Source organism: Hipposideros armiger, unplaced genomic scaffold (assembly GCF_001890085.2).
Source record: "Hipposideros armiger isolate ML-2016 unplaced genomic scaffold, ASM189008v1 scaffold_81, whole genome shotgun sequence".
NCBI classification, from domain to species: domain Eukaryota; kingdom Metazoa; phylum Chordata; class Mammalia; order Chiroptera; family Hipposideridae; genus Hipposideros; species Hipposideros armiger.
The window spans coordinates 2731151-2757195 of record NW_017731431.1 but is presented as its reverse complement, the minus strand read 5'-3'; the positions used below and the strand labels follow the sequence as shown (position 1 = coordinate 2757195).

Sequence of the window (26045 nt, the reverse complement as noted above, 5' to 3'; positions counted from 1 at the left end):
GCTCTGCAGTGCGATAGGGGGTAATGCAGACCCAGGAGGGGGGGGGGCCCAGGTCACTATAAACTTTTTTGGTATGTCCATCCTGGCCCAAGTTCCCTCCTCTCTCTAACATTTACATCCAACCTCTGGGGTGGCTTGGACAGCCATCTAACACAGTCACCTAGCTGTGATTGACTACCTCTATGCTGGGACCTTAAGACTCTCTTCAAATGAGTGTGATTTTGAAACAAGGACCAACCTCATTTAAATCACTGCGCAAAGAAATATAGTTTGAGATGAATTCCCTATTGAATTGGTTTTTCTAATTAAAAATAAGAGTAAGATAAAAAAATACTTCTTGTCAAGAACACCATACTGACCTTCCTGGACAGTTTCTTAGCGGAGCCTTATCTATTGCTTATTGTCTGTCTTAAAGGTGGTAACTTTAAGGCACAAACAACTCATTGTCAAATTAAGATTCAAATAATCATATATTTAGAAAATATCTTGTATAAGAGTAGATGCATTCTGGAGGAATTTCAAGTCGTAGAATTCATGGCGTACTATCCTCACCCAGGCAAATATTTTACAATAACTTAAACAGTCTAATCATTAAATTGGGAATTAAAACATTCATTTAATAGAGAGAACATCACTTTTTATTCCACCCTTAAAAAATAACTAATATAGCACAAAAGAGATTCATGTTGAATGATAGCACACATCTTTGCTAAATAAGAGATGAGATCAAATTCTGACACCAAGATAGTAGGGGATGGAGGTGACAGCTAAAGGAAAAAAAAGGATCCCCTTGAAGAGATGCTGTGAGGTATGTAACAAGGAGTCAAACAGAGATAAACCAAAGGCCCGACAGGTAGCAGTGAGGTGAGCCAGCACAAGTTAACACTTTCATGACTTCCTGTGGCAGAGCTCATGATAAGCCAGAGACTGTGGGAGTACCCAGGTTTAAAAAACAGTCTGCAATTTCTCTAAATCCAGTTAACAGTTTCCTTCTAAAATATCTTTAGCATATTCTTTCTCGATGCTGTTAGTATTCAGAATTAAAGTACTGCTATTGATGCTAAAGCAAAGAGGAGAAACAGAGTTCTTCATTCCCAATTATAAAAGTACACGATTTTGGAGGGACCACAGACTCAATGGTTTGTAGCAGGAGATAGCAAATTACTACCCATGGACCAAATCCAGCCACTAACTGTTTTGTAAATAACATTTTATTGGAACACAGGCACACCCATTCTTTTACTCCTTGCCTATGGCTGTTTTCACACCACGACAGCAGAGTTGAATAGTTGTATAGTTGCAACAGAGACCATATGGCCTACAAAGCCTAAAATATTTGCTATTTGGCCCTTCACAGTAAAAGTTAGCCGACCCCTGCTTACAGAACAATTCTACTGTAATGAGTACTTGCCACACTTTTCTACATGACTAGAACCCACAAATGGATGGATTAAATGTCCATTAAGTGTACCAGAAATAAAAAGTGAAATATTTTATGAACCTCTTATTTAAGACTTCAGATATCTTTTAGGTCCCCAAGTCTACAGATTCTGCTGTGACTAGTTCTCTAAAATTCATTCAACAGAAGCATAAGAGTAGCTCTATAAAATTAAAATATAACTTAAAGAGCTAGTAGCTTTTATAATGCAAGGCAACAGATTCATTTTCACATGAGTTTGTAATTTTGAAACAAAGGCCAACCTTATTTAAGTCACCGTGGAAATAAACTCACTAAGGAATGACTGGTCATGTTAAATTCTTCTACAGAATTATCAAAGTACAACCTACGTAAGTGCTGGCACCGGTAACAGAATATATGTTCATAAAGAAAGAATTCTTTGGCATTCCACCTAAAATCTACCGACTAACCCAGTTCAGCAGCTTCAAGATCCAATGGATAACAATAAATGATAGAGAATTATTATTAACGCCTTTACTTGTTACAAGGCAATTTACTAAGAGAGAAAACAAGGCAGGAATTCATATTTTCATTGACAGCCTTTTAAGAGATGCTACCCATAAACTTCATAACCTCCCATCCTCCAGACTTCTAAGTGCTAAGCAAAAATCGTTAATAAAATGATAGCTGATGTTTATTATACTCACATATAACTTTTACATAGTCCAGATTTATGGCTTAGTAGACTTATATTTATGCATGCCATGTGCATTTTATAATATAGTGAGACCATGTAAAATCAATGTATGCAGTACTATGTTAACTACTTTACAATATAGGCTTATAGTCCATAATGTTTTTCACTCATTTAAAAATTGTTGCTTATCTTAAATACAGAACGCAACCCTTAATGATAAACTCTTAATACAGGAGGGTAGGATTCCAAATCAGTATTCTCCAGTCTAATATATGATTCCTAGAAAGCATATTAAAGGAACATATAACAAGTTTTATGTATTACAGACATACACTAGCTAAAATATAGACTAGTGACATCACCTGATCACAAACAAATGTACTTTCAGGTAATCATGATACATCTCAAACACATGAGAGCAATATTTACAAATAATGAGACGGGATTTTATAAAAGTATATTCAGGCACCAGCCGAGTGGCTCAGTTGGTTAAGAGCTCGCTCAAGAGTGTGAGCTCTGATCAACAGCAGTTTGATTCCCGGCCCCAGCTGAGCTGCCAACAGGTGGCAGGATGGCTCAGCTTAAAAAAAAAAAAAAAAGGAAAAGTATATTCATTAAATGAAGATTCATAAATTTGTAATAACAACTACCACCAAGGAAATCCCAAAAACAAAATCACTCAATTATTAGAATTTAAAATACACATATATGTGTGAATCTCTTTCTCTAATATTTTTGCCTCTGTGTTTCAATATCAATCTCAATAAATTTGAGAAGGAAAATATAGAATAAAAGTTGAAGTATTTTTAGAACTATTTAAAGTGCTTGAAATTAACTATAGGTAGAAATAAACATCATTGTTTCAGAATATTTAAATTTAATTACTTTACACAGATTTGCTATGAACCATCTACTACAAATTATCTTTTATGCATTTAGATATACAATATGGTATAGGTTATGTGCTTATACATGATTACAACTTGAAAATAATGTCTTTTACAAGTTAAACTTTAAGATCAACATTGTGGTAGAAAAGTTAGACTCCTGACTGATCTCTAAAAAGAAAAAGGTTAAAGACCATAAATGACATAAATTAATAAAGCTCTTACATATGTCTTTGAGAGAGAGAGAAAAAAAAGGAAAGTTCTTTAAACCTAACTGTAGATGGTTAAAGCTACACTAGACCAAAGACTCAGAAATTTGGCTCTATAGTATGATTTTTAGTTAAGGTTCAAATTATTTGCTGAATTCTAAAACACATGTGTGTCATAGAACAAAACTGAAGACTAAATCCCACACGTCTGCCTTGCTCTGTAGTCTCATTTAAGAACGTATTTTTACCATTGTAGATCTCCCGCATAATAATACAGTGGAACACATCTTTGCTCACAGATAACTGAACTAATCAATTTCCCTACCTACCCAGAAGGGATGATGGCAGATATGCAGTCAAAAAGTCATGGCAGTTTGCACACCGGCTGGACTTGACAGTAACCTTATTGAATATATAGAGACAGACTGTTTCGATCAAAGAGTAAGGGTTGGACTGTCAAGGAAGCATATAAGAGGTGCCTGAGGCATCTGTTGGTTGACACTGTCCATCTAAATGATGCCCAGCTGAGAGAAGGCACTGGTCCAAAGAATTTATCTATCTTCCTCCCAAAGCACTTCTTTCTTCCTGTGAAGATGAAGGTGTCAACCTGTTCTGTGCTGATGCCTTTAAGCATTTAAGTCACATAATTCTCAGGTTTCTCATTCTAAACTCACCAAATAAGTCTTATAACTACAATTTGGTTTTCCTTCTGACATATCAGCATTGAAAGAATGTGGTAATCAGCTATCTCTATTGAATGGTGTCCTCTCCAGGTAGATTTATTATACCTGGTTTATGGGTCACTGTCATGAATGCGACACTAATGAGTCTGACCCCCTAACAAATGAACCTCCCAATTCACTACACTGACAAGTCAGGCTTTTTGACCCTGACAGAACCACACAGCCCATTTGCTCAGGTCACACATACCCAACCCCACCAAGAGCCTCATATTCTCATTAGAACTTCTACATTGATAGACAGAGCTATAGATATAGTCTTGCCTGGAGACATATGTCAAAGACTTAAAAAGTTTGCTAGTTTTAGTATATGATAGTTAATAAGTTAAATATGTTATTAAAACCGTAACTCCTGATTCTGTTTAAGAATAAAGTCATTAATATCCTTTTTTATATGTTATCTAGCTAAATTTATCTGTTAGAAACAGACTGCATTTACGGCGACAGCTAACAACAGCCTGTATTAGTCAATTTAGGTGACCAAAGTAGCTTCTTCCTATTTCCGTTTCTCCTCTGGGTCTTGATGCGTTATCAGCACAGGCTCTGCTAAGTGAAAGGCCACCCCTTTCATTTCCCACATGGTTTGTTTGCTCTTGTAGTCTGAGTTTGTTAGTTGTACTGGCTCTATTAAGAGATCGGCCATTCCTGCTTCTACTTGCCAATATACAGTAATGTGTCCTTTAAATCAAATAAGAATGCAGTTAAGAAGACCCCCATTGTGTATGTATCGGAAAGCAGATTCATGGCAGTAAATTAAATCATACTCTTTTCAAAAGATAGTTTATGTATCTTTTGTAGGAAAACCCAGGTGCTTTGCATCAACAGGGTGGTATGAATTTTTACTTACATATCATATCCACTCTGCCAAATAAACTGGCACAGAAAAAAAAGAAAATAGGTGGAGAGTGTTGATATCCAACAGAAGTAAAGATCAACTATTGATAGTTTCCTTGTCCTCTAGTTCTGAAGATGAAGACAGCGGGGAGTCCTTGAAATGGTTGTCCCAGCCTAGTAGGCCAAGTAAACAGCTGCTGAACCATACTTAGGGATTACAGTCATATGCTAGTCTCCCACAATACCTATAATCAGTTTTTTCACTTCTTCAGATTCTTTCAATTTATGCTCTATCATTCTTGAAGTGAGGCAATCAAAACTGGATGCAGGTGTTCCATTTATAACTCCAACTTTTAAAAAACACTCTTGGTTTTCTTGTCTGCTGCTAAGCAACAGAATGACATTCTTACTGAGCTACCTGTCATGCCCCACTCCAGAGATACACACACACACACACACACACACACACACACACACACACACACACACACACACACACACATATATCCCCCCAACAAAGGAAAGGTAAACAGGCTCAAACTTCTAACACTAACCCAGATTGTTTTAGTAAACGCACAGGACTTCCCTTAAAGACACTTTTTTGTGCAATATGTTAAAAAGTTATTCTTATTCCACCGTTTACAAGTTGTATTAGTTTGCTAGGGCTGCCATACAAAGTACTACAGCCTAGGTAGCTTCAACAATAGAAATTATTGTTTTCACAATACTGAAGGCTAGAAGTCTGAGATAAACGTATGTCCCAGGGTTAGCTTATTCTAAGGCCTTGATTCTTGGCTTGAAACTGGCCATCTTCTGATGTCTTCACACATGTTCTTCCCTCCCTGTGTGTCTATGTCCTAATCTCTTCTTATAAGGACACCAGTCATATTGGATTAGGGCCCACCCTAATGACCCCATTTAACCTTCATTATTTCTTTAAAGAATCTATCTCCAAATAACAATCAAATTATGAGGCACTGGGGTTTCAAACTTCAACATATGAAATTTAAAGAGACACAATTCAGCCCATAACGCCAGCATTTAAGAGTACATTATAGATATATGCCCCTTTGAGGGTAAAGGAGAACTATATCTTCTACTTATTTTCAATTGGTTCAGGAAATAAATTATGCATACAGTAGGAGAATCTACTTTTTATGCAACTTTTTGCATAGAACATTTTTTTTACTAAGTCTGAAATTATTTCAAAATAAAAGGTTTTTTCCTTTTAAGGATTTAAAAGTCTATTTCATGAGTTAAATTTTTACAGCTTTCCTATCATGAAAATGCATCAACATATATGGTTAAATTAATGCTTGCAATCAATGTTCACCATAGATATTAAGAATCTGTGGAGAGAAGGACCAAAGATATTGAAACGGAAGTCCTTCCAATCTTGAAACATTTAATTCTACTATACTTACTTCCTTGTCACAGATACTAGAAGAAACTAAGTATAACTAAAGTTTATTTCCTGTCCTAAGTTCCCATCTTTACCTAATGTGTTGTCTATGTAACCCTAAAAGATTCACTAAATTCAGTAAAAAGGAAATTACCTTATTTATCAACCCACTTCACAAGTTATTTTAGGATCACACAGTAAATAGGGCCTGAATCTCAGCTTGAGGGTCATGTCTTCTAAAAAGATTTCCCAACACAGACAATTCTCCAACCAAGCACAGATCTGTGACACCGTTAGCATGCACAGGGCCTCTTATATACCAGTCCACTCCATCTCTCTCTCTTTTCTTTTATTTTTTATTTTTTTATTGTTAGTTTCAGGTGTACAGAACAATGCAATAGTAGTTATCCTTTTCACCCTTCACACAGAAACAACACTCCATCTCTCTTTAATGTAGTAGTATCTTGTTCTTTATTAGGCATATATTTACTGCTCTGTACCTACTGAAATCCTGCAAATGAACACCACTAACTCTGCAAATAGCTTATTTAGTGATTTTCTGGTTTTGTTTTGGTTGATGTTATAAAAAGACATTGGTTATTTCTCTGGTAAAGCAATTTTTCATTTCAATCCTAAACACATCTAAAGAAAAGAAAGAAAAATATCTCATGAAATAAATTAACAAAACAAATTGAACTATATTTCACTATCTTTTTAGGGATAAAGATTCTGAACAAATATTTTCTTACAATTTTTTCAAGTTGTAGATCTACCCATCCATTTGCTTGCAGATGTGGTTATTCTATAGAAAGACAAACTTAGCTTATGCTTACTAACTTATCTAATAATAAAAACATGAATTAATAAGAGATAGATACTGCTCCTTCATTCAGTACAAGCTTACTGAATATCTGCTATACTGAAGACCAGACACTGTTCTATACAACAGTTGTAAAGTAGTAAACAGTTAACATGATCAATCCCATGATGGCGTTTACAATTTAGGAATGAAGATTCCTTTTACCAGAAACAAGTCCTAAGGGTGAAAGAGGTAATTCAGCTAAATCTCTCTTAGCACACAACAGAAAGAAACTCTGGGATGATCTATAAGAATCCTTTGCAAACGTGGAAATAATTGTGGAAGACTATACTAAGTCTATACTATCATTTTCACATTTACACAAGTCCATCTTTTTAAAAATTTTAAACTGTGGCTTTTTGGTTTTTTTTTACATGTATGACCTAATTCGGTCTTCTTAATAGCCTATGTGATAGGGTAAGTTTTCTTTTTATAATAAATAAACTTTTAGTATAAGTGACTTACCTAAGCACATAAATCTTTTAAGTGGGAAAGCCAAGGTAAGGACTGAGTTTTATGACTTGGGTCTATGACACACAGTAAATAACAAATATCTTCCCAGTTTTTAAATTATCAAATAATGTGTGAATCAGATACTCAAACCTCACTACTAAACAGTTTTAATCACAGCTAAAATCTCAACAAGATCCTGCTGCAGTTTCTCTCACTGCAGGGTGCTAGCCATGGTATCAGCCAAAAGCAGTGGAACTGGGGAGAAAAATCTTTCTGAGTTAGGCCACCCCATAAAATGCTGGGCTCAAACTCTGGCGACAGGGATACCTGGGACTTGTTTTTTTTTTTTTTTAAAGATTTTTATTGGGGAATTGGGGGGATGGGAACAGTGCTGGGGAATTGGGGGAAGGGGAACAGACAAGTTGCTGTCTTTTTGTTCTTCAGTCTAGTTGTGGAGGACGTTGCTTCACTGGCCCAAGTTGGCACCATCATTGTGCTCTTCCCGGGCGAGGCAGATCAGTCACCGGCTTCTGGACGGCCGCTCACGGCGGCTGCTGGCCGCTCACGCTGGCTGCTGGCCGCTCACGCTGGCTGCTAGCTACATACGGTAGCCCATGGCAACCCACTGCCACAGGGGCTGCAGTCTACGCCTTCGCCGGCAACTCACGGCAGCCCAGCTCCAGGTTGAGCTGTTGTTCAGCATCTTAGCTGTGGAGGGCAGTGTCACTGGCCCTCATATGTGGGATCCGAACCGGGGCCCTCTGGCGTCCCAAGCCAGTTCTTAACCATCGCGCCACTCGGCCGGCCCTGGGACTTGTTTTAAGGTTGCTCTCATTTTAGTTTACTACCAAAGCAGCAATCTAGCAGTACAAAGGATGTGCACTGGGCTACATCCCCAGTTCCTGACGAGGTTCCACATGAGGCTAAGCTGGTCGTTGTAGCAGCCTTGCTGGTGAAATCTATCAGGTAGAGAGAAGCCCAGTGCCCTGGGCTCACTAGCTGTTGCACCATTGGCCCATAAAGGGGCCACATCAGCATCCAGGACCCACCTACCAACATATAAGGCAATTCAGACCTTACAATAGTTTCATTCTCCTGGGTTCATTCTTATTGAGTAACCAGACCTGCAACATGCCTCATGCCTACCCACTTAAGAACACACTATCTAGACATCAACAATACATCATTTTACATGCCAAAATTATTTTGGGGATTTATATCCCAATGCTTCTCTCGAATATGGTATGAAATTGAGAGCTGCCCTATATAAACCATTTGCTTGAAGCAGTTCATTATGTATTGATTCTATAAACTATTACTTAAATGTTTCTAAATGTAATTTGAATAACTAATTATAATTTATAAATTCAGAACTAAGTCCTCAAACTAAGTTTGTTCATAATAAAAATAAGACAAAAATTTCATTTCCCTGTAGTAGGTATTTTAGACTAGAAAATATTTATAGAATATAATTTAGCAGTTTGTATTTTACACTGGATCACAATGTTGTATAGCTTAGTTGCATTACGTAGTTGCAATGTTGTATTTCCTTACCAATTGCAAATCAGAAAACAAATAAGTGGTAAAGAAAAAAAAATCCCTATTTTAGATAGAGGCAGCCAAGCTATTAGACTAGAACCAGGGCTACCAAACCTGGGTTCAAATCCTGCCTCTAGCTTATTGCTCTGTGCACTGGGAAACCTATTCATCCTTAGGGACCTTCATCTTATCATCTATAAGGTGAGAGTAACACCAATCCTCTTTGGACTAGCGCAAAGAATTACATAATTGGCTAACTGTCTAGGACAGCAAACAATATATTCAGTAAGTTTTTCCAAACTTTGGGGTGAAAATCCAGGTCTCCAATTTCCTCTAAAGCTTTATTCACTATACCCAGTCTTGCTTAAGTCATATAAAATGGCATAAATGTATTACAGTGATTAATGTAAATTTTATATATAGGCACATAAAATACATAAATCTGCAACATAAATCTAGAACATAAATCTGATATCTCTGTAGTTAATATGCTGTAATAGGGTCAATATTTTGTAATATTAATTTTTGCTTATTTTACAGTTTTTTAGAGTTTAGAAAAATGGATAAAAGTGGCACTGGATAACTGATATTCCTCAAAAAACAACAACAACAACAAAAAAGCCTCTCCCAGGAAGTTCAAATTTGTATCTTTTTTTTTTTGTCATGTATTTCCTTAGAGCAAACAGAGGCATTTGAAATCAATTGCTGTTCCTTCTTTTCAAAATAGTTTATAATGTCTGAGTGTACCACCAATGATTATGTGGAAGGTATAGAGAGAAGCCAGTCCCTAAATTTTATCTTCTTGTTCTCTTTTTTTCTCATCCACCAACATTATTGATTGCAGGACTGAAAGGGTGTATACATGGAAGGGAGAAGTGGATGACATAATGCTTTGCTTAAGTGACAAGGGAGGTGGTTACAGAGTGATAGGAATACCAGTGCTGTGGCTTCTGATTGTTTTAAAAGAAATCAGTTGATTGTGTTGCCTTCTCCCTTTAACCCTATGAGTTACTCAGTAACCATATAAAAATCGGATGTAAATCCCAAGGACGAGAAGATAACAGAAGTGAGGAAAGCACAGATGAAGAGCATTGAATACAGAGTTGGGAAGCAGTTTAAGTGAACATGCCTGGGTAAGTTTTGCTTCATTTTGAATTTTGCCATCCATGTCACCAAAATGACCTATTTTTAAATTTTATTGTAAATCAACTGTAGATCAATGAAAATTAATTTTAAAATTATTTGTACATAATCAATGTCAAAAAATTGTAGAGAATACACTTATAAATGATTTTTATGGTATTTTAGCATATGGACTAATAAAACCAAAACTTAATAGGTAGCAATATAAGCTACAACCCAAACTTTATTTAATGCATTCATGCACTGATTTTATATCTATTTTAAGTAACTGGGGGGAGCCGGAGCTGAAGCTATCTACACTTAGATACATATGTGTAGATCTCCACTCAACATATGAAATCTTCTCAATCCTTGCAAATCACACTTTTAAAAAAATGTGGTCACATTCTATCAGTTTCTTGAGGCAAACTAAAGAACCATGTGGACTACTGAATGATTCCCTGACACTTAGATCATGTGAATACATGACATTTCAAAAATATCCCATGGGATATATTCTTACAAATCATCACAGATGTAAGATGCCTAACAAGTTAATCTCTTGCAATCAATGTTTACATCTTCTCTTTGGTTTTTCTTCTGTTTTTCTTCCTGAAGGTTTATTTAATAATTAACTGTGCTATATTTCTTCTTAAAGTTCAAATTAATCATAACCTTTAAAATGACACACTACGCTGTCGGTGGATCCCAGACTTTATAGTACACAGGACAACAAAACAGTCCACATACCAATGAAAGGAAGGGATGGCGCAATTTCAGGCCTCCCCAAGAAAAGGCAGCTGGTGATTGTATTCCCACACAAATGGTGAGTCATTTTACCACAGACCAATGAAAACAAGGACTGACATTACCCTTAAGCTGTCATTCAAAGTCAACAGTCCTCTCATTTTACAAATAAAGAACCTAGGAATTTGAGAGACTACGTGACTGAACCTAGATCACTAAGGTTGTTACTGGTAGGGCCAGAACTAGGATCGAAGTCTTCTTTCCACCATACCAGGTCACCAGTTAAACTCTAGCTAAACATTTTGCCCCAAATTGGGATTACTGCAGATAAACAGAAGCTCTTATACTCACATACTTTCAGGCTTCCATAGATTAGAAAAAAAGCTATGTCTAGAAAAAGGTATCTACTCTGATCTACCAATAAAAAAGGCTCTACACCCAGATGGTTTTACAAGTAAATTCTGTTTAACAGATAATTCCCATTTATTCAAGTTATTCCAGATCAAAAAAAGATGGGAGTTTCCCAAATCATTTTGCTATGCTGTTACAATCCTACCTCCCCCCATCCCTAATAAAATGGCATGAACAAAAGAACCACAGCTCAACCTCACTTAGGAAAGCAGATATAAAAAGTATTTACCCTTAAAGAATATTTACTACGAACCAAGCACTGTTGTGGTCACTTTATGTATTGTAAATCATTTAATCCTCACAACTCTTTAACATGCATACTATTATCATCTCCACGTTATAGAAGGGAAAGCTGAAGCACAGGGGGGTCAAAACACTTCTGCAAGGAAACACAATTAATTAGTGATAAAACTAGAGCCCAAACCCAGCAATCTGGCTCCTAAATATCAGGAAATTAATGTAGGTAAGTATTAAATTAAAAACATGTAGGGATTACTCCAGGAACGCAAGGACTGTTTAAAGGAAGGCATTATACTAATAAATAAAAAAAAAAAAAGTGAAGTGTGTTAATGGAGAATTAAAAAACTTAAAATATACATTTTTGATAAAATATTCTCAAACAAGAATGACAAAGACTATTTATCAGAAAGCAACACCAAACAACATAGAAAATCAATAAGGTGCATGAGGAGTTGTCTGTTTAGTTCATTTCTGAAGTTGCAGGGCCTGAACAGTGTCTGGCACATAATACGTCCTCAAAAAAACATAAAACATTGAAGACAGTCCCACTATATTAGTAATAACACTGGTACACCCATTGTGATGCAATTATTCCTTATCATTTATGAAGTTCTGCCTATTGTAGCAATACTTTAAATACTGGAAAAGAAAAGTATGTTTATTTCCAGATTATATAACTGTATTGTTAGAAAATCCAAAAGATATAAGTAAAAAGTTAATAGAATATTTTAAACATTCAGTACAGAGAGTAGATATAAGATAAACATACGAAAACCAAATTTTTCTTTATACTAACAATAACCAATTAAAATTAAATAGAAGAGAAAATAATATCTGAGACTATAAAAATGCAAGAGATAAATTTAAACAAAAAGATATAAAAGCTCAGTGAAGAAACCTATAACATGCTCTTGGATGTAAAACAAGAACTATATGAACAGATGAAAAGCTTACTGAAGAGCATAATGAAATATAATGAATGTAATTCTAATAAAATCCTTGCTGGAAGACATATCTGGAATAATAATACAAGGATTTACAAAAAAAAATTCAAAAGAATAGAGACGAGACCCCCCACTCCCAACACACACAGCAAAACATACTGCAAAACTGCCATGATGATATTACTATTACTACTACTGTTATTATCAGCTAGTATTGAGAGTTTACTATGCTCCAGGCACCCTCTAAGCTCATCACATGTAACTTCTCACAACAACCATATGAGATCAGTTATTTTTATTATCTCCATTTTAGAGATGAGGAAGCTGAAATACTGAGGCTGAATGCCTTGACCAAGGTAACATTCAAGGGAGGCAAAGGTTCACTATAGTGGGAAAGCAACTGGTGTATCATTTTGGAAAAGTAATTTGGTTATCTTACTCATTCATTTATTAAATATTTATTGAATGGCCAATCTTTACCAAGTCTATTCTAGATGCTGGAAACATGGCAATGAAAAAAACAGACAAGGATCCTACCTTCATGAAACTTATCTCCTGGTGTAAGGAGACAGATAATAGCAAGACAACAAGTAATTTCAGAGTGATAGGATGTTAAAAAAGGAAATAAAACTAAGTGACATGAAAGAAACACACCAGAAGGGGGGCTACCTTTTATCAATGTCCAAGAAGCCGTCTCTGAAAAAAAAATGTAAATTGAACATCAAGTTGAGAACGAGGCAGCCATATAATAAGTCAGAAGAATATTCTAGACAGGTAGAAGAGAAAAAGCCATGAGCTGGGACCAGATCAGAACGTTCAAGGTATAGAAAGACGGCCAAAATGACTGGAGTAGAGGGAACAGGCACAGGAAAAGTCAAGTGGTACATGTGATGACCTGGAAAGATGTCCTAGAGATATTACGGGGGGGGGGGGCAGGAATATATATATATATATATATAAAACATGATTCCATTTTTCTTTAATGAAGACTCATAAGTTACTGTATCTGGAATTCTAACTCCTAAGTCTGATCCTGGATAAATTCCTCTTTGCTTCCTCCTGCTCCAAGCAAATGTCCTCCTGCATCCTATCCGGCTGCTCCTTTCTTTAATTTATCCCCTGTCAGTATCTCAACTCACCTCAGCCCATTACTTTTTCTTTACCTAGAAACAGTATTACAAAAAGTTTTAGAGCACAGAGAAGAACATTTTCCTATAATTATTAAAAATAACAACACCACAATAGACTCTAAATCATTTTGAAATGACTGAATCAGCTCTAATGATTGTGGAATAGTCAGGTGGCATCATAAACTTATGTATTTAAAAACCAGAAATCACATTATTATGAGCAATTACAGGCAACTAAATAATAAGTTGGCTATTACACTAGCAAAGATGTACATGATGAGTTAGTCTTACCTCTACTTTTGTTCGATAGAGAACAAGTCGTTTAAGGCCACATAACTTGGCAATGTGGTTAAAAGCTTGAGGTGGTAGCTTATCACAGGATGAGAGATTTAAATCCTGCAGATTTGGGCACATCTCAGAAATAATCTCCAAGCAAGTTTCATTAAGGAAGTGGCTGCAAGATAATTCAAGGCGCACTAATTCGGATCCACAAACCTTCAGAAACCTGTAAAAATAATATTCTGTGTGAATTTTGTAAAATTAAAAAATAATTTTGCAAGTATTTTGGAATTATATTAACTCTAAGCAGGCACCTTCAGAAGAATGGATTTCTATTAGGGAAAATGTAAAACTTGTTTTACTTAAATCCTCATTTCCTACCTACTGAAATAGTTATGGTGAGGCTAAAATAAATCAACCTGAGAAGATAAAATGGACTAATGTCATATAAAAAGTCAGCTAATGCAAAATGGAAAGTTAAGAAAGTGGAGGGTGTGCTTGTCCTATGTACATGTAATTCACATCTAAGTTAGTAGAGCTAAAAAACAAAACATAACAAAACTCTAAACTCTTGGAATATTTTTCCCTAAACAATAGCCATCCAATACTAGATAACTGATTTTGAACACAGCATACAGAGTGACAGCTTTAATTAAATGACCTCAAAACAAATCAGACTGGCCTATTCTCAATGCAGAAAATTTCTGGGTTGGTTTAACTGTACTGTTCTGATATGTTCCTTGTAACTGTTACTATTTAGCAGTTAGACTGATGTTGAAATTATTACAAGATATTCAATTGCAGCTTCACATAAAATATACAGCAATAATTCAATGTGGAAGACACAAAATTCCTTTTTAGAGTAGGGATAACAATATTTATCTTAATTACATTACAGATGAAGGAGAAACTGTCCTGTCCATAATTATCACCTGGAAATGATCTAAAAGTAAATATGAGTCTAGGAGTATTTGAATCCATGAAACTATCACCTAAGCAAAATGACCCCTTAAACAAGTATGCTAATCATTCCTGTCTGAGTCTCTTGACATTTTCTTGCCTTTCTCAGTGTCACATCAGTAATATACTGTTAGTTTATTTATGCCACATGTTTCCTAAATGATATAATTAGCTTACAAATACACATACAAAATTAAATTGACTAAATCAATCACGTAAGTAAATAAAGTAACACTAGACTTCTAAGTCAAAGATGCATTTTTTTTCCCGTTCCACTACTTTCTAGATTGTGACCTTGGAAAAGGCATTTACCCAAGACTCAGCATTTCCTCGGCTGTCAAAGCCAGACTAGAATTATATAACAGCACTCACTACACTGCCCCCTGGATTTGGACATCAAACAATATGAGAAAACAAGTCTGTCAAGGTCAAAGCACCTCACAAACATTGAAATACAAGTTAAAGCATGGCCAATTCACATTCAAACAATAAAAAATTCAACTGCTATAAATTTATTTAAAATATTGCCAATTACTCTGTAGCCCACCCATTTTATTTATACCTAAATATCCATTTAGTCCTAATCCATTGCAATATGTGTTCTGCTCTACCTAAATTCACCCTTTCCTTTTAAATAGCAAATGCAATGGCCTTTCTATTCAGTGCTTGTATTACTTGACTTATTGTGGCATTTTGCACAACTGCCCACCCCTCCCTTAAAATTCTCTGCCACTCCTCAATCTACTCTCTCCTGATTTCCTCCCACCTCCTGACTATTGTTACCTTTGCTAGTTATATTAGCTAAACTGCAGTTTGCATCAAACACGTTCATCATTTATTCATTCATTCAACAAATATTTACTGAGCTCCTAGCATGACCCAAGCATTACTCTGGGCACTGGTGGAGTTAGCAGTGGACAAAACAAAGTCTCTACTCTCACGTAGCTTACTTACTTCTTGGTAAGAGAGATAGACTATAAACAAATAAGTAAAGTAAATAGTATACTAGAGAGTGAAAAGTGCAAGGAGGAAATGAAAGCAGGGAAGGGCAATAGGAACTATCAAGGGCAATAGGGTGGCCAGAGAAGCCTCACTGAGAAGGCGGTCAAGAGCCGGCGGAAGTGAGGGGGTGAGCAAAGCAGGTCTCCGGAGAGAGCATTCCAGGCAAAGGGAAGGGCAGCGCCAGGGCTCGGGGACAGCTTAACGCATCTAGTGAGGACATGTAGGGTGGCTAGTGCAGGAGGCACAAAGTGAGGGGGCGGGGCTGAGGGGCAGGTCAGACAGGCAAGGGGCAATTCATAGAGTGTGTGTCCTATTAAGACTTTGGCTTTTATTTTGAGGGAGATGGGACTCTCCCATCTGAGCAGAGTTCTGAGCAGAGGAGTGATACAACATGCTTGCGTTTTAACATGACACTGGTTCTGTGAGGACAGATTGAAGGAAAGAGGGGTAAAACAAGGGGACCATCAGGACAGCGCTGCAGTAATCAGGGAAGTGAGGATGGCGCGCGGGATCCAGGTGGCAGCACGGAGTGTGGTGCTCAATACGCAGGGTCCGGACCTATCTCAGCGGCAGGCGGTGGATCCCGCGTCAGGACATGACCCCCAAACACGGAGCTGAACGCAGGCGCCTCTACTTCTCAACCACTATTTATTTTTCTCTTGCTCACAATTTCCTTACTAATTTGTTTACACCGAGTTTTATAAGCTGCCTCAAATCCTTTGGCAATTGGAACAGATTCTTGATGTACCCAGTACTTAGCACAATGTCAGGTAGGTAAAAAAAATTTGGTTAAGTTTGTTGAATGAATCTTCCAATTATGAAAATTCATTTGAAGAATTTAAGTTACCTCTATTCTGGAACAAATTTCTATAAACTCAGGGTATTTTTCCCTTCATAGGGTCAAACTATTCCCAAGAAACATGACAAAATTAACATTTTTACCTTACTTTGAGCATACATAGTAGTTATGCATAATTCTTCATTATTTTTAAGCTAGCAGTCCAGAAATGGATATAAAGTTTCAAAGAACTAAATTCAGAGTATCCTATTTTGATTTGATTCTTCCAAAATTATTTTCAGATCATAAAAGTTAAATGAGTATATTAACTCTCTTAAAATTAAAATGTTTAGGCATCTGATCTCTTGAAAGTCTTCATTATTTGGCAAAGCACTTTGCTCTACAATTCTTTTTCATATCGAACTTGGGATACTTTGACATTCCTTTTCTTCTCACTCTCATTATTGACCTTTTCCCCTCTAAAGGATTTACAGAGTGATATCAAGCCAATCACCAAAAAGTCAGCTGTTAACAGACTAGAAAACTCCCCAAATTAATTTAATGAATGATAAAATTTGAAAGCACAATAAAGATAATGGTCATGCCTATATTACCTTTCTGACTCTATTTCTACCTTGCATATTTTTATTTTGAGCAGATTATTTGGTCAGTATCCCCATATTCCCTCTTCTTTATCTTACAAAATCTACACTACCTAATTTTTCGTAAAATCTCCATTCCAAGAAAGCAGAAGTAGCAGCACACTTGATCCATTAGCTGAAAACAACTCGTTTTTTTCCTTAATGCTCCTCATGTAAGTTTTATTTTAATGCATAATTACATACATGTTTTTGTCTAGATCATCTATTTTTTCATCTCAATTGTGATACTGGTCACCTGAAAGGAGGACTATAGCTTCTTTGTTTCCCTACAGCCTATTCATTCCATGCTATGAATTCTCACAAAGTATTTCTTGATATTGAGGGTATTATGAGAAGACCTAAGTTCAGATAAACAATCCCAAACTAGGTCTCCGGCTATGAGAAAAGGAGTCTCTGGAGGGAGAAATAAATTGCTTATCCTCATGAGGTGAATTTATTTGTCCAGAGTAATGTAAGTACATCAGAAGTAATTTACTAAATGGTAACTTGCACCCTAAAATAATTACCATCACATGAATAAATGATTTCATCTGAATTTACTCATCACAGAATAAAAGGCACTAATCCTCAGAAGCTGCCTGATGGATAAAGGTAAGGGGGGAATTACATATAAATATCCATTGCTTCTGATTCCTACTCTTATGTTTTGTTAGCCGACTCTCACTGAGTTTTACAAAACAGCATATTTAAGGTAATTTTTTATTCCAAATAACTTGGGACATTATTTGTTATATCTGATTCAAAATAAAGGCAAACTTCCTGCTTAACTGTGTGTGGTACTATCCAACAATAGAAGGAAGGGGAAAGAAAGCCTTAAAATTGTCTCCAGTCTCTAGGTACTGACAATCTAAAAGAAACAACTGTGCAAAATACAGAGGCAAGCAATTGAATAAACTAATATATGAATAGGCAATAAGCTCTTTATCCAAAAACACTGTAGCTCTGTTTCAAAACATCTAGTCAAGTTCTTGAATCTAGAAAGCTTCCCAAAATGTTTTCTGAAGGAAACAAGTAGGAGAGTTTAGGGGTAAAAATCTCTACGTAACAGGTGGAGGTCACGGTGTTTAGTTTGGGCAAATATCTGAAGAAAAATGGTAGAGGAAAAATAAACCTAAGGGTTTTTGACATCAGAATGATATGGCTAAGCCTCAAAGCACAAACAGGCAGGGAGGTGAAGGGATATCCAAGACTTTAGGGAACTGTATTATACAAAAAAAGGAATTATAATAGATGTGATTTTTAATGAGTGATGTTATACATGAGCAGTACTTCAAGTTGCAAACCACAAATCCGTAGATAGAATTGGATTTTAATAACTCATTAAAACTTTTAAGTTCTTGTTATTCCAATTTAACCTATTTCCCTGCTATTTTGAATAATATAAATTCTTAAAAAGTTCTTTAAAATCCAGTTATACAGTTCTAACTGTATACAGTTATACAGTTCTAACTGTGAGAAGGTTTTTAGGCAACAAAAATAAACTATATTAAACTTTTCCCAAAGACTTGCTCAAACAGCAGCTCATCACCAGTGGTCTCTAGTTTAAAAATGTACTGTTTTTTTCTTTAAAGTATTATAAATAAGTCTTCTTTGTCGTAATGAGCACAAATAGGCCATACTTATTCATAGATTATTCATTAATAATCACGGCATGAATATTTATTGTTTATTCTGGGAATGCTGCCTACAAGCCATAATGATTATCAATTCAGCAGTCAAGTCAGGAGGCCAACAGTAATCAGGGGGTGAAAATCCAGTATCTCCCACCCAAAAAGGTTCTCTCCCTGTTAAATTTTTCCTTTTTCTAATGAGAACAATGACCATGCTTAAAGGAATGCTGTCAAGATTTATGGTTTTACTGGCTGAAAACTAGGGTATAATATGGAAAACTTAAATTTATGTATATACTTAAATTTATGTTTTGTGATTATTCAAACAACCCCATAGCAACTAACATGGCTGAATTGAAAATGAAAGAGAAATTGCTAGTGAGAAAGTGGATTGGAGCTTTAACGTTGCAAAAGAAGATCTTTATTCCCTATGAGTCTAAAATTTAAAAAATAGCATTGCTAAGTTTTCTTCTCACAGCCTATGTTTCCACACATGCACCAGAATGAGCTATATAGTTTTAAAAAACTGACTTAATATTACCCTTACATTCTACTCATTTTATCATTATTATAGACAACATTTCACCAAAGAAGCTGGACTTCAGCAATCACTACCAAAGTTTCCTTTAATGTCTATACTCATTAATTGCCTGTTATTTAATTTATAAAAATGTAGGAAGGATATGTTTATATGTTTACCTTTATATCTTAATCTTTATTGTAGTCTGGAGATAGGAACTATATTATACATCTCTTTACTTGGTCAAAAACACTTACTGTAATGCCTTTACACATAAAGGGTTGAAAACAAACAATAAATTCCTAATAGTGGGAAGCATTAAGGAAAGAGCTATGAGGGTAATTAAAATACCGGAAAGGTCCCTATAATGTAAAATACTGCTTACTGACACTCATTGTTTTATCTGCTCTGTTTGTCTTGGTTTATAATCCACAGTGTAGGCTCTAAATACCCACAGACGTCATTAGCTTCAGTTCTTCTTGATCTTATTAGGAGAGAGGAAAATTTGCGAATAAAGTGTATGTGTTTGTGCGAGGGGAAGTAGGAAGGACTAAACTGTGTTCCACTAAATAGTTGTCAAATGTTCAGCAAGTTTTAAAATGTGAATTCTATAAAAATTCACCAAAATCATGCTGTTAAAAAGAAATGCCTTATGTTTCTACTATAGATATCATCCCCTCTTAAGCAAATTTACATAATGAAAAATAATTTTGTATACATAGCATGTTATAAAATCTTTAGACTCTCTGACCCACAATACCCTAATGTTTCATCTAAGAACCCTTCCTCTAGCTCTGTTTCTGGCAGAAAAGAAAGATGCTTGGTGCATCCATGGTTTCTACATGTGCCATAAGCCATTATGTGCTTGTGTATATTTTTTACTTTGATACATAAACTATCAATATTAGCATTTTTGAACACCTTTTACTATTCCAAACATTGTTTCATCCAAATCTAATGGTATCAAATATTTATTTTCTTTTCTAGAATTACACTTTTATTTTTATAAGGTAAGTCAAGTGGGAACAAGGCTCAATATACATGTTTTTGATTCATAAACCACTTTTCAACAATGTATCCACTTGGGGATGTGTGTCGGGAGACCTGAAGTTCATTTTCAACTTCTAACAACAGGATAGAAGATTATTCATTAATCAAAAATAGCAGGTAATTTCCCCAAAGTTTCTACTCCTTCATTATTTAACCTAATGAAATGATGGGATTATACTGTTACATACAATGAGAATAACCATCATCAAAGTTAAGAGAAAAACACCTGTTTGTATCATAAGAAAAATTACTATGGCATTACTAAATGAATACACACTTGTGCAAGCTTTCAAATGTTTAACAGGTGACATTTAATAGTAAGGAAACTAAATGCTTAAATAGAAAGGAGCAGAAACACCTGGGCAGGTCTGCAAGTGTGGTCGCCTATTTAGCATGCAATTGCATTTTCAATATAATTAGTTTAAATGAGCTTCTAAATTTGGGTGATGTATTGCACATGTAATTAAGATTTAATTAAAAATGTTCTATAATAAATTGTTTTCCATTTTTGACAAATCACATTAGAGAGGTAGATTTTGATTTGGAAAGAGTTTTTAAATGTGTTAATCATCTGTGCTGAAAATATAAGAAAAAAAAGGAGCTCTGTTGAAAGTTACTCGGGATTTTAAAAAATATGAGGTAAAAGGCATAGTTTTCCTTCATATTATGATGAAGTTTAGCTGAAAAGGATGGTGAAACTCATTCACTTTTAGAAACAGAAGCATTCTAAACATGAGGATGCATAAAATGGATTTTTTTATTTCTGTAAAGTTACATGGTATATATTTTCAAACTCTTATGGAAACTGCTACAGAGTAAGTACAGCCTGCTGGTGAACTGACTTCAGTAATGCTTGGCACTAACCTGCTAAATCCTGCCACGGAGATGAAACCCCTATTGCCAGTCCACGACAAATTAAGCCACTGGACGAGAGCGCAGCGAGCCTGTAGAAACTCCAAGGAGGTGTCGTTTACTTTTGCCCAGTATGGCTGCAGGTTGAGGTGGATGTACTGGAGAGGGTCACAGCAATGCTGGTTTAGCAGCTTGCAAGTCTGTGCTAACCTACACAGGTCTGGTAGCGTAAGGTGATTCAGAATCAGCTGAATGAGCTACGTTAAAGCAGAGAAACCGAGATCATCAAGATTGCAAAGAACAGCATCACTTTATTAAACACATAATACAGTCTAATAAAGAGCAACAGTATCATATTTCATAACAATATTTTCACATACTAAAAAAAATTTTTTAAAAATCAACATTCAATCGAATTATCCAAAGCAGAAGAAACCACACAGACATAAGACTACATCACATTTCAAAATTGTTCAGTCTACTCAGCTCACGTTGACTACTTATTTATTGTTTCCCGAGCTAAGATGTATTTTGGTAATCTGTTGAATAATACAATTTTTCATAGACTCAACATTGACTAAACGTATACTACACATCAAACACTGGTGATAAAGAGAAAAGGGATTCCCACTTTCAGAGGTTTCAGAGTCCAGTGGAGATTGGTAAAAGCAATGGCATGACTTCATAGCTCTGACAGAGAGAAACACAGACTGCTACTAGAGCCGAACACCAGACATAGGCCTGCACGTGCACAATGTGAAAGCGGACTTGTAACCAGGTTGGCTCAGTTTTAAAGGGTGAGAGGCCAGCTAGGTGAAAGGACAGAGGGAAGGACTGGGTTACAAAAAGCTCACCGAGGAGCTGGGTTATTCTGAAAGCTGAGCTTGAAGGGATTGAAACTGCAGAGTGACGCGGTCAGATTTGTGTTTTCGAAAGATTATTACAGAGGGTACTACTGGAGGCAGGGAGGCAGGAAGGGAGAGCAGTCAGGGGCTATTGCAGAACTCCAGGAAAGAGAAAACAGGGGCCAGCTTCAGGCAGCTGGAAGTGATAATGGAGTGGCAAACAGATACAAAAAAGTATTACAGAGGAGGGATCAAAAAGATTTTCAGTACTAATTAGAGTAATTTTCTTGAACCAGCTCAAGATATTTTTTTCCTTAATGGTGAACAGTTCAGGGTTCCTAAACTAATACACAAGGAATTGTTGCTAAATAGTACATTCTGAACCAAGAAACAAAGAAAAAAAGATCAAATATTTGCTAAATGGTAAAAATCCTTAGATGAGAGAGGTTGAATTTTTTACTTAATGCAGTGTATTTACCTAGCTACACTTTCTGTTTTGCAAATGTGCCCTTTAACGTAAATGTTCTTCTTCAATTTATTTGACTATGTAGGCCCAGTATTAATTTTAGGTCAGAATTTCACTGTTTTAGGCCAAAATATTACAAAATAAAGAGTGACAAAATGATATTTAAAATAAGTTTAAAGAGTATAAAGCATGAACATCTCAGACTAATAATGTTTATTGAGTATGGTAAGGCTTAGGTGTTTTTGTTATTTATTTTTAACATCTGAACTGGGCTTTTAAAAAATAATATTAAGGGGTGTGTGTTTGTGTGTGTGTGTGTGTGTGATAAAAACAGGAAAATATAAGGAAATTAAAAATTAGTCTAAAATCTCATCATTCAGATAATATTAAACCATTGATAGGCAAAATGTTACACAAACAATGAAAGAAAATTCTGGTAAAACATCAGAAACCCAAATATTGAAGAAAGGTAGGAAATAAGAAGTTTGTATTTCTCTACCCTCAAATCTAACAATCCCTCTCCCTATTGGTAAGCACAGTTAACAGTGCTTCTGATCTCTTCTAGATAAATATGTATGAAATTCTATTCTTGGATTTACACTAAAAGAATAACAGTATGCACACTGGTCTACACCTTGCTTTTCTCATTTAATGGTCTATCTTGTAGATATTTCTACATCTGCACATACAATCCATCCCATTCCAGTTTATAAATGTGGCATACTAATTCAATTAATTTTTCATTGATGTATTTCCTGTTTTTCCCCCTATTGCAAATAATACTGCAATATCGTTATGCATATGTATATCTCGACAAACTTTACAAATATACCTTAGGGTAAATTTCATGCATTTAAAAGTTTGATATAAGCACACAATTGACCTTCAGAATATTTGCATCAATTTACCACAAACAGCATATAAAAGTATCCATTCACTTATATCTTAGATAGCACTGGTATCAATACTTTCAATTTTGTCATTCTGAAAGGCAGAAAAAAGGAAAAAAAGACAAAAACAGTAAAGCACTGTCATTTTTATTTGCAGCTTTTTTGGTTTTATTTATTCATTCATTCATTTATTTATTTATTTATTTATTTATTTATTTAGCTGAGCCATTTATTTATTTATTTAGCTGAGCCATCCTGCTACCTGTTGGCAGCTCAGTGGCAGCTCAGCTCGGGCCGGGAACCAAACCACTAGTTGCTCAGAGCTCACACTCTTGAGTGAGCTCTTAACCAACTAAGCCACTCGGCCGGCCTAGTTTTTTGTTTTTTAAACAGAAATGTAACCCTCTGTCAATGTTTCCTTCCTTCCTGTTGGCTTTTTTTTTGGACTGTCCTCTATTCCATTTATTCATTCATTATTTCTTCTGTATCAGTAGCCCTCTGAGTCAAATAAGTAAGTTCTGTTCTAAATTTTTTTAAGTTTATGTGTTAGAATGCATTGGATAGCTTGGTTGGAAATAAGAATTTATATTCATTGTTGACCCACACATATCAATACAATAGCTTCACATTATGCTTTATTATCTGGTGGGACTAGTGCCTGCTCCATCACCCTTCTTTTAGAGAATTTTCCTGAATATTTTCATGTTTTTTTTAGGAGAACTTTTCAATTAAAAAAGAAAAAATTGTGTTTGCATTTTAACTGGGACTTCGTTGAACACACAGATTACTTTAAGGAAAACTGACCCTTTTATTTCATTGTGTCTTCCGACTCCAAAGCGTGGCATGGTTTATCACTGAATGGTCTTTTATGTCCCCAGAGTCCCTAAAGTCCTTGACTTTCCAACCTGCCAACTTACTTATTGTTTGTAATAAATAGTGTTTGGTCTCATCTCCCGAGTATTCTGAAGCATAATCATATTGCCTGCAAATGATTTTACAACCTCCTCTTCAAAAATTAAGGCTTTTACTTCTTACATCTTCCAGCATTGGGTAGTACTTTTCAGAACAATGTTGAGTAACACTGTTGTCTTGTTCCTGGCTTTAATTTGGATATGAACCACAAATATGAGGCACATATATAATTTGAAAGTTTTAGCAACTACATTTCTTTAAAAAGTCAAAGGCTATAGTTAATAATATTGTGTACCTGAAAGTTGCTGAGAGTACATCTTGAGCTTTCTCACCACACACAAAAAAATAGTTAAGATGTGAGGTGATGTATGTATTACCTTGATCTTGGTAATCATTCCACAATGTATATCAAACCATCACATTGTATACTGTATTTGTCAACTATTCCTCAATGAAGTTAAAAAAATAAAGTCAAAATAAACAGGTGCTATTAATTTTAATACTTTATTTAATGATATAATAAAAATTATCATTTCAACATGTAATCAATTAAAAATTACTACTGTGGTATTTTATTCTTCTTGTATTAAGTCTTTTAAATCCTGTGTGTATTTTATACTTTCAACACATCTCAACTCAGACTAGCCATGTTTCGAGTTCTAAATAGTACATGTGGCTAGTGGTTACCAGATGGGACAATGCATTTCTAGTGTTTGATTAATTAAATATGATGCTAGCTTTTGGTTAATGATATTTGATAGTAGACAATCAGTAGATAGCTTAATAAAATATTTACTTTTTAAAAGACATGGTTAAAAATCTGGATATCTATCCAGCTGTCAGCTGTCAACCGATTTTGCACATCTACTGAGATGATCACAGGATTTTTCTCCTTTTCACCTAGTACTATGGTATTATTATATTCTAATACCAAAACACCCTTGAATTCCAGGACTACATCCTCAATGATTTTGTTGTATTATCTTTTAAAATAATTCTCTATATTTTATTTGTTTGCAGAAGTAAAATTATAGTTGGCCCTCCATAGCCACAAGTTCCACACTGGGGGATTCGACCAACTGTGGATCAAAAAGATTTTTTTTTAAATGTTACACTGCTGCTGATGTGTACTATGTAGTTAGGCCTATGACGGTTGTGTCTGTACTGAACATGTACAGACTTTTTTCTTATTATTCCCTAAAACAATATAGTGTAACAACTATTTACATCGCATTTACATTGCATTAAGTATTAGACATAACCTAGAGATGACTGAAAGTACACAGGAGGATGTGTGCAGGTTGTGCATATATGCAAATACTATGCCATTTTATATAAGGGACTTGAGCATCTGAGGATTGGGTATGGGGGGTTGGGATAGGGGCTGGAACCGATCCCCAGAGGATACCAAGGGAAGGCTGTAGTCTGCGGTTTTCTTATGTGTCATAGTGTTACACTAGCTTCATAAAAAAATTGACAACTTTCCTTTTTCTTTATGCTGTGAAAGAGTTGAAATAATATAGAATTTATCTGTTTCTTAAATGTTGGAAAGAACCAATGAAGGGCCTGCCGAGTGGCGCGATGGTTAAGAACTGGCTTGGAATGC

At 35.5% G+C, this 26045-nt stretch overlaps 1 protein-coding gene across 1 annotated transcript in view; it reads right to left on the bottom strand.

Annotated features, from left to right (window-relative positions):
• The window catches only part of FBXL4 (F-box and leucine rich repeat protein 4), a 73139-nt gene that overhangs the window by 18427 nt on the left and 28667 nt on the right, over positions 1 to 26045 (bottom strand). Inside the window, exons 5-6 of the mRNA XM_019643660.1 lie at positions 21339 to 21583; positions 13905 to 14118 (exon numbers count right to left, since the gene is read on the bottom strand). Of these exons, the coding sequence (XP_019499205.1) occupies positions 13905 to 14118; positions 21339 to 21583 (459 nt within the window). The remainder of the gene's footprint in view (positions 1 to 13904; positions 14119 to 21338; positions 21584 to 26045) is intronic.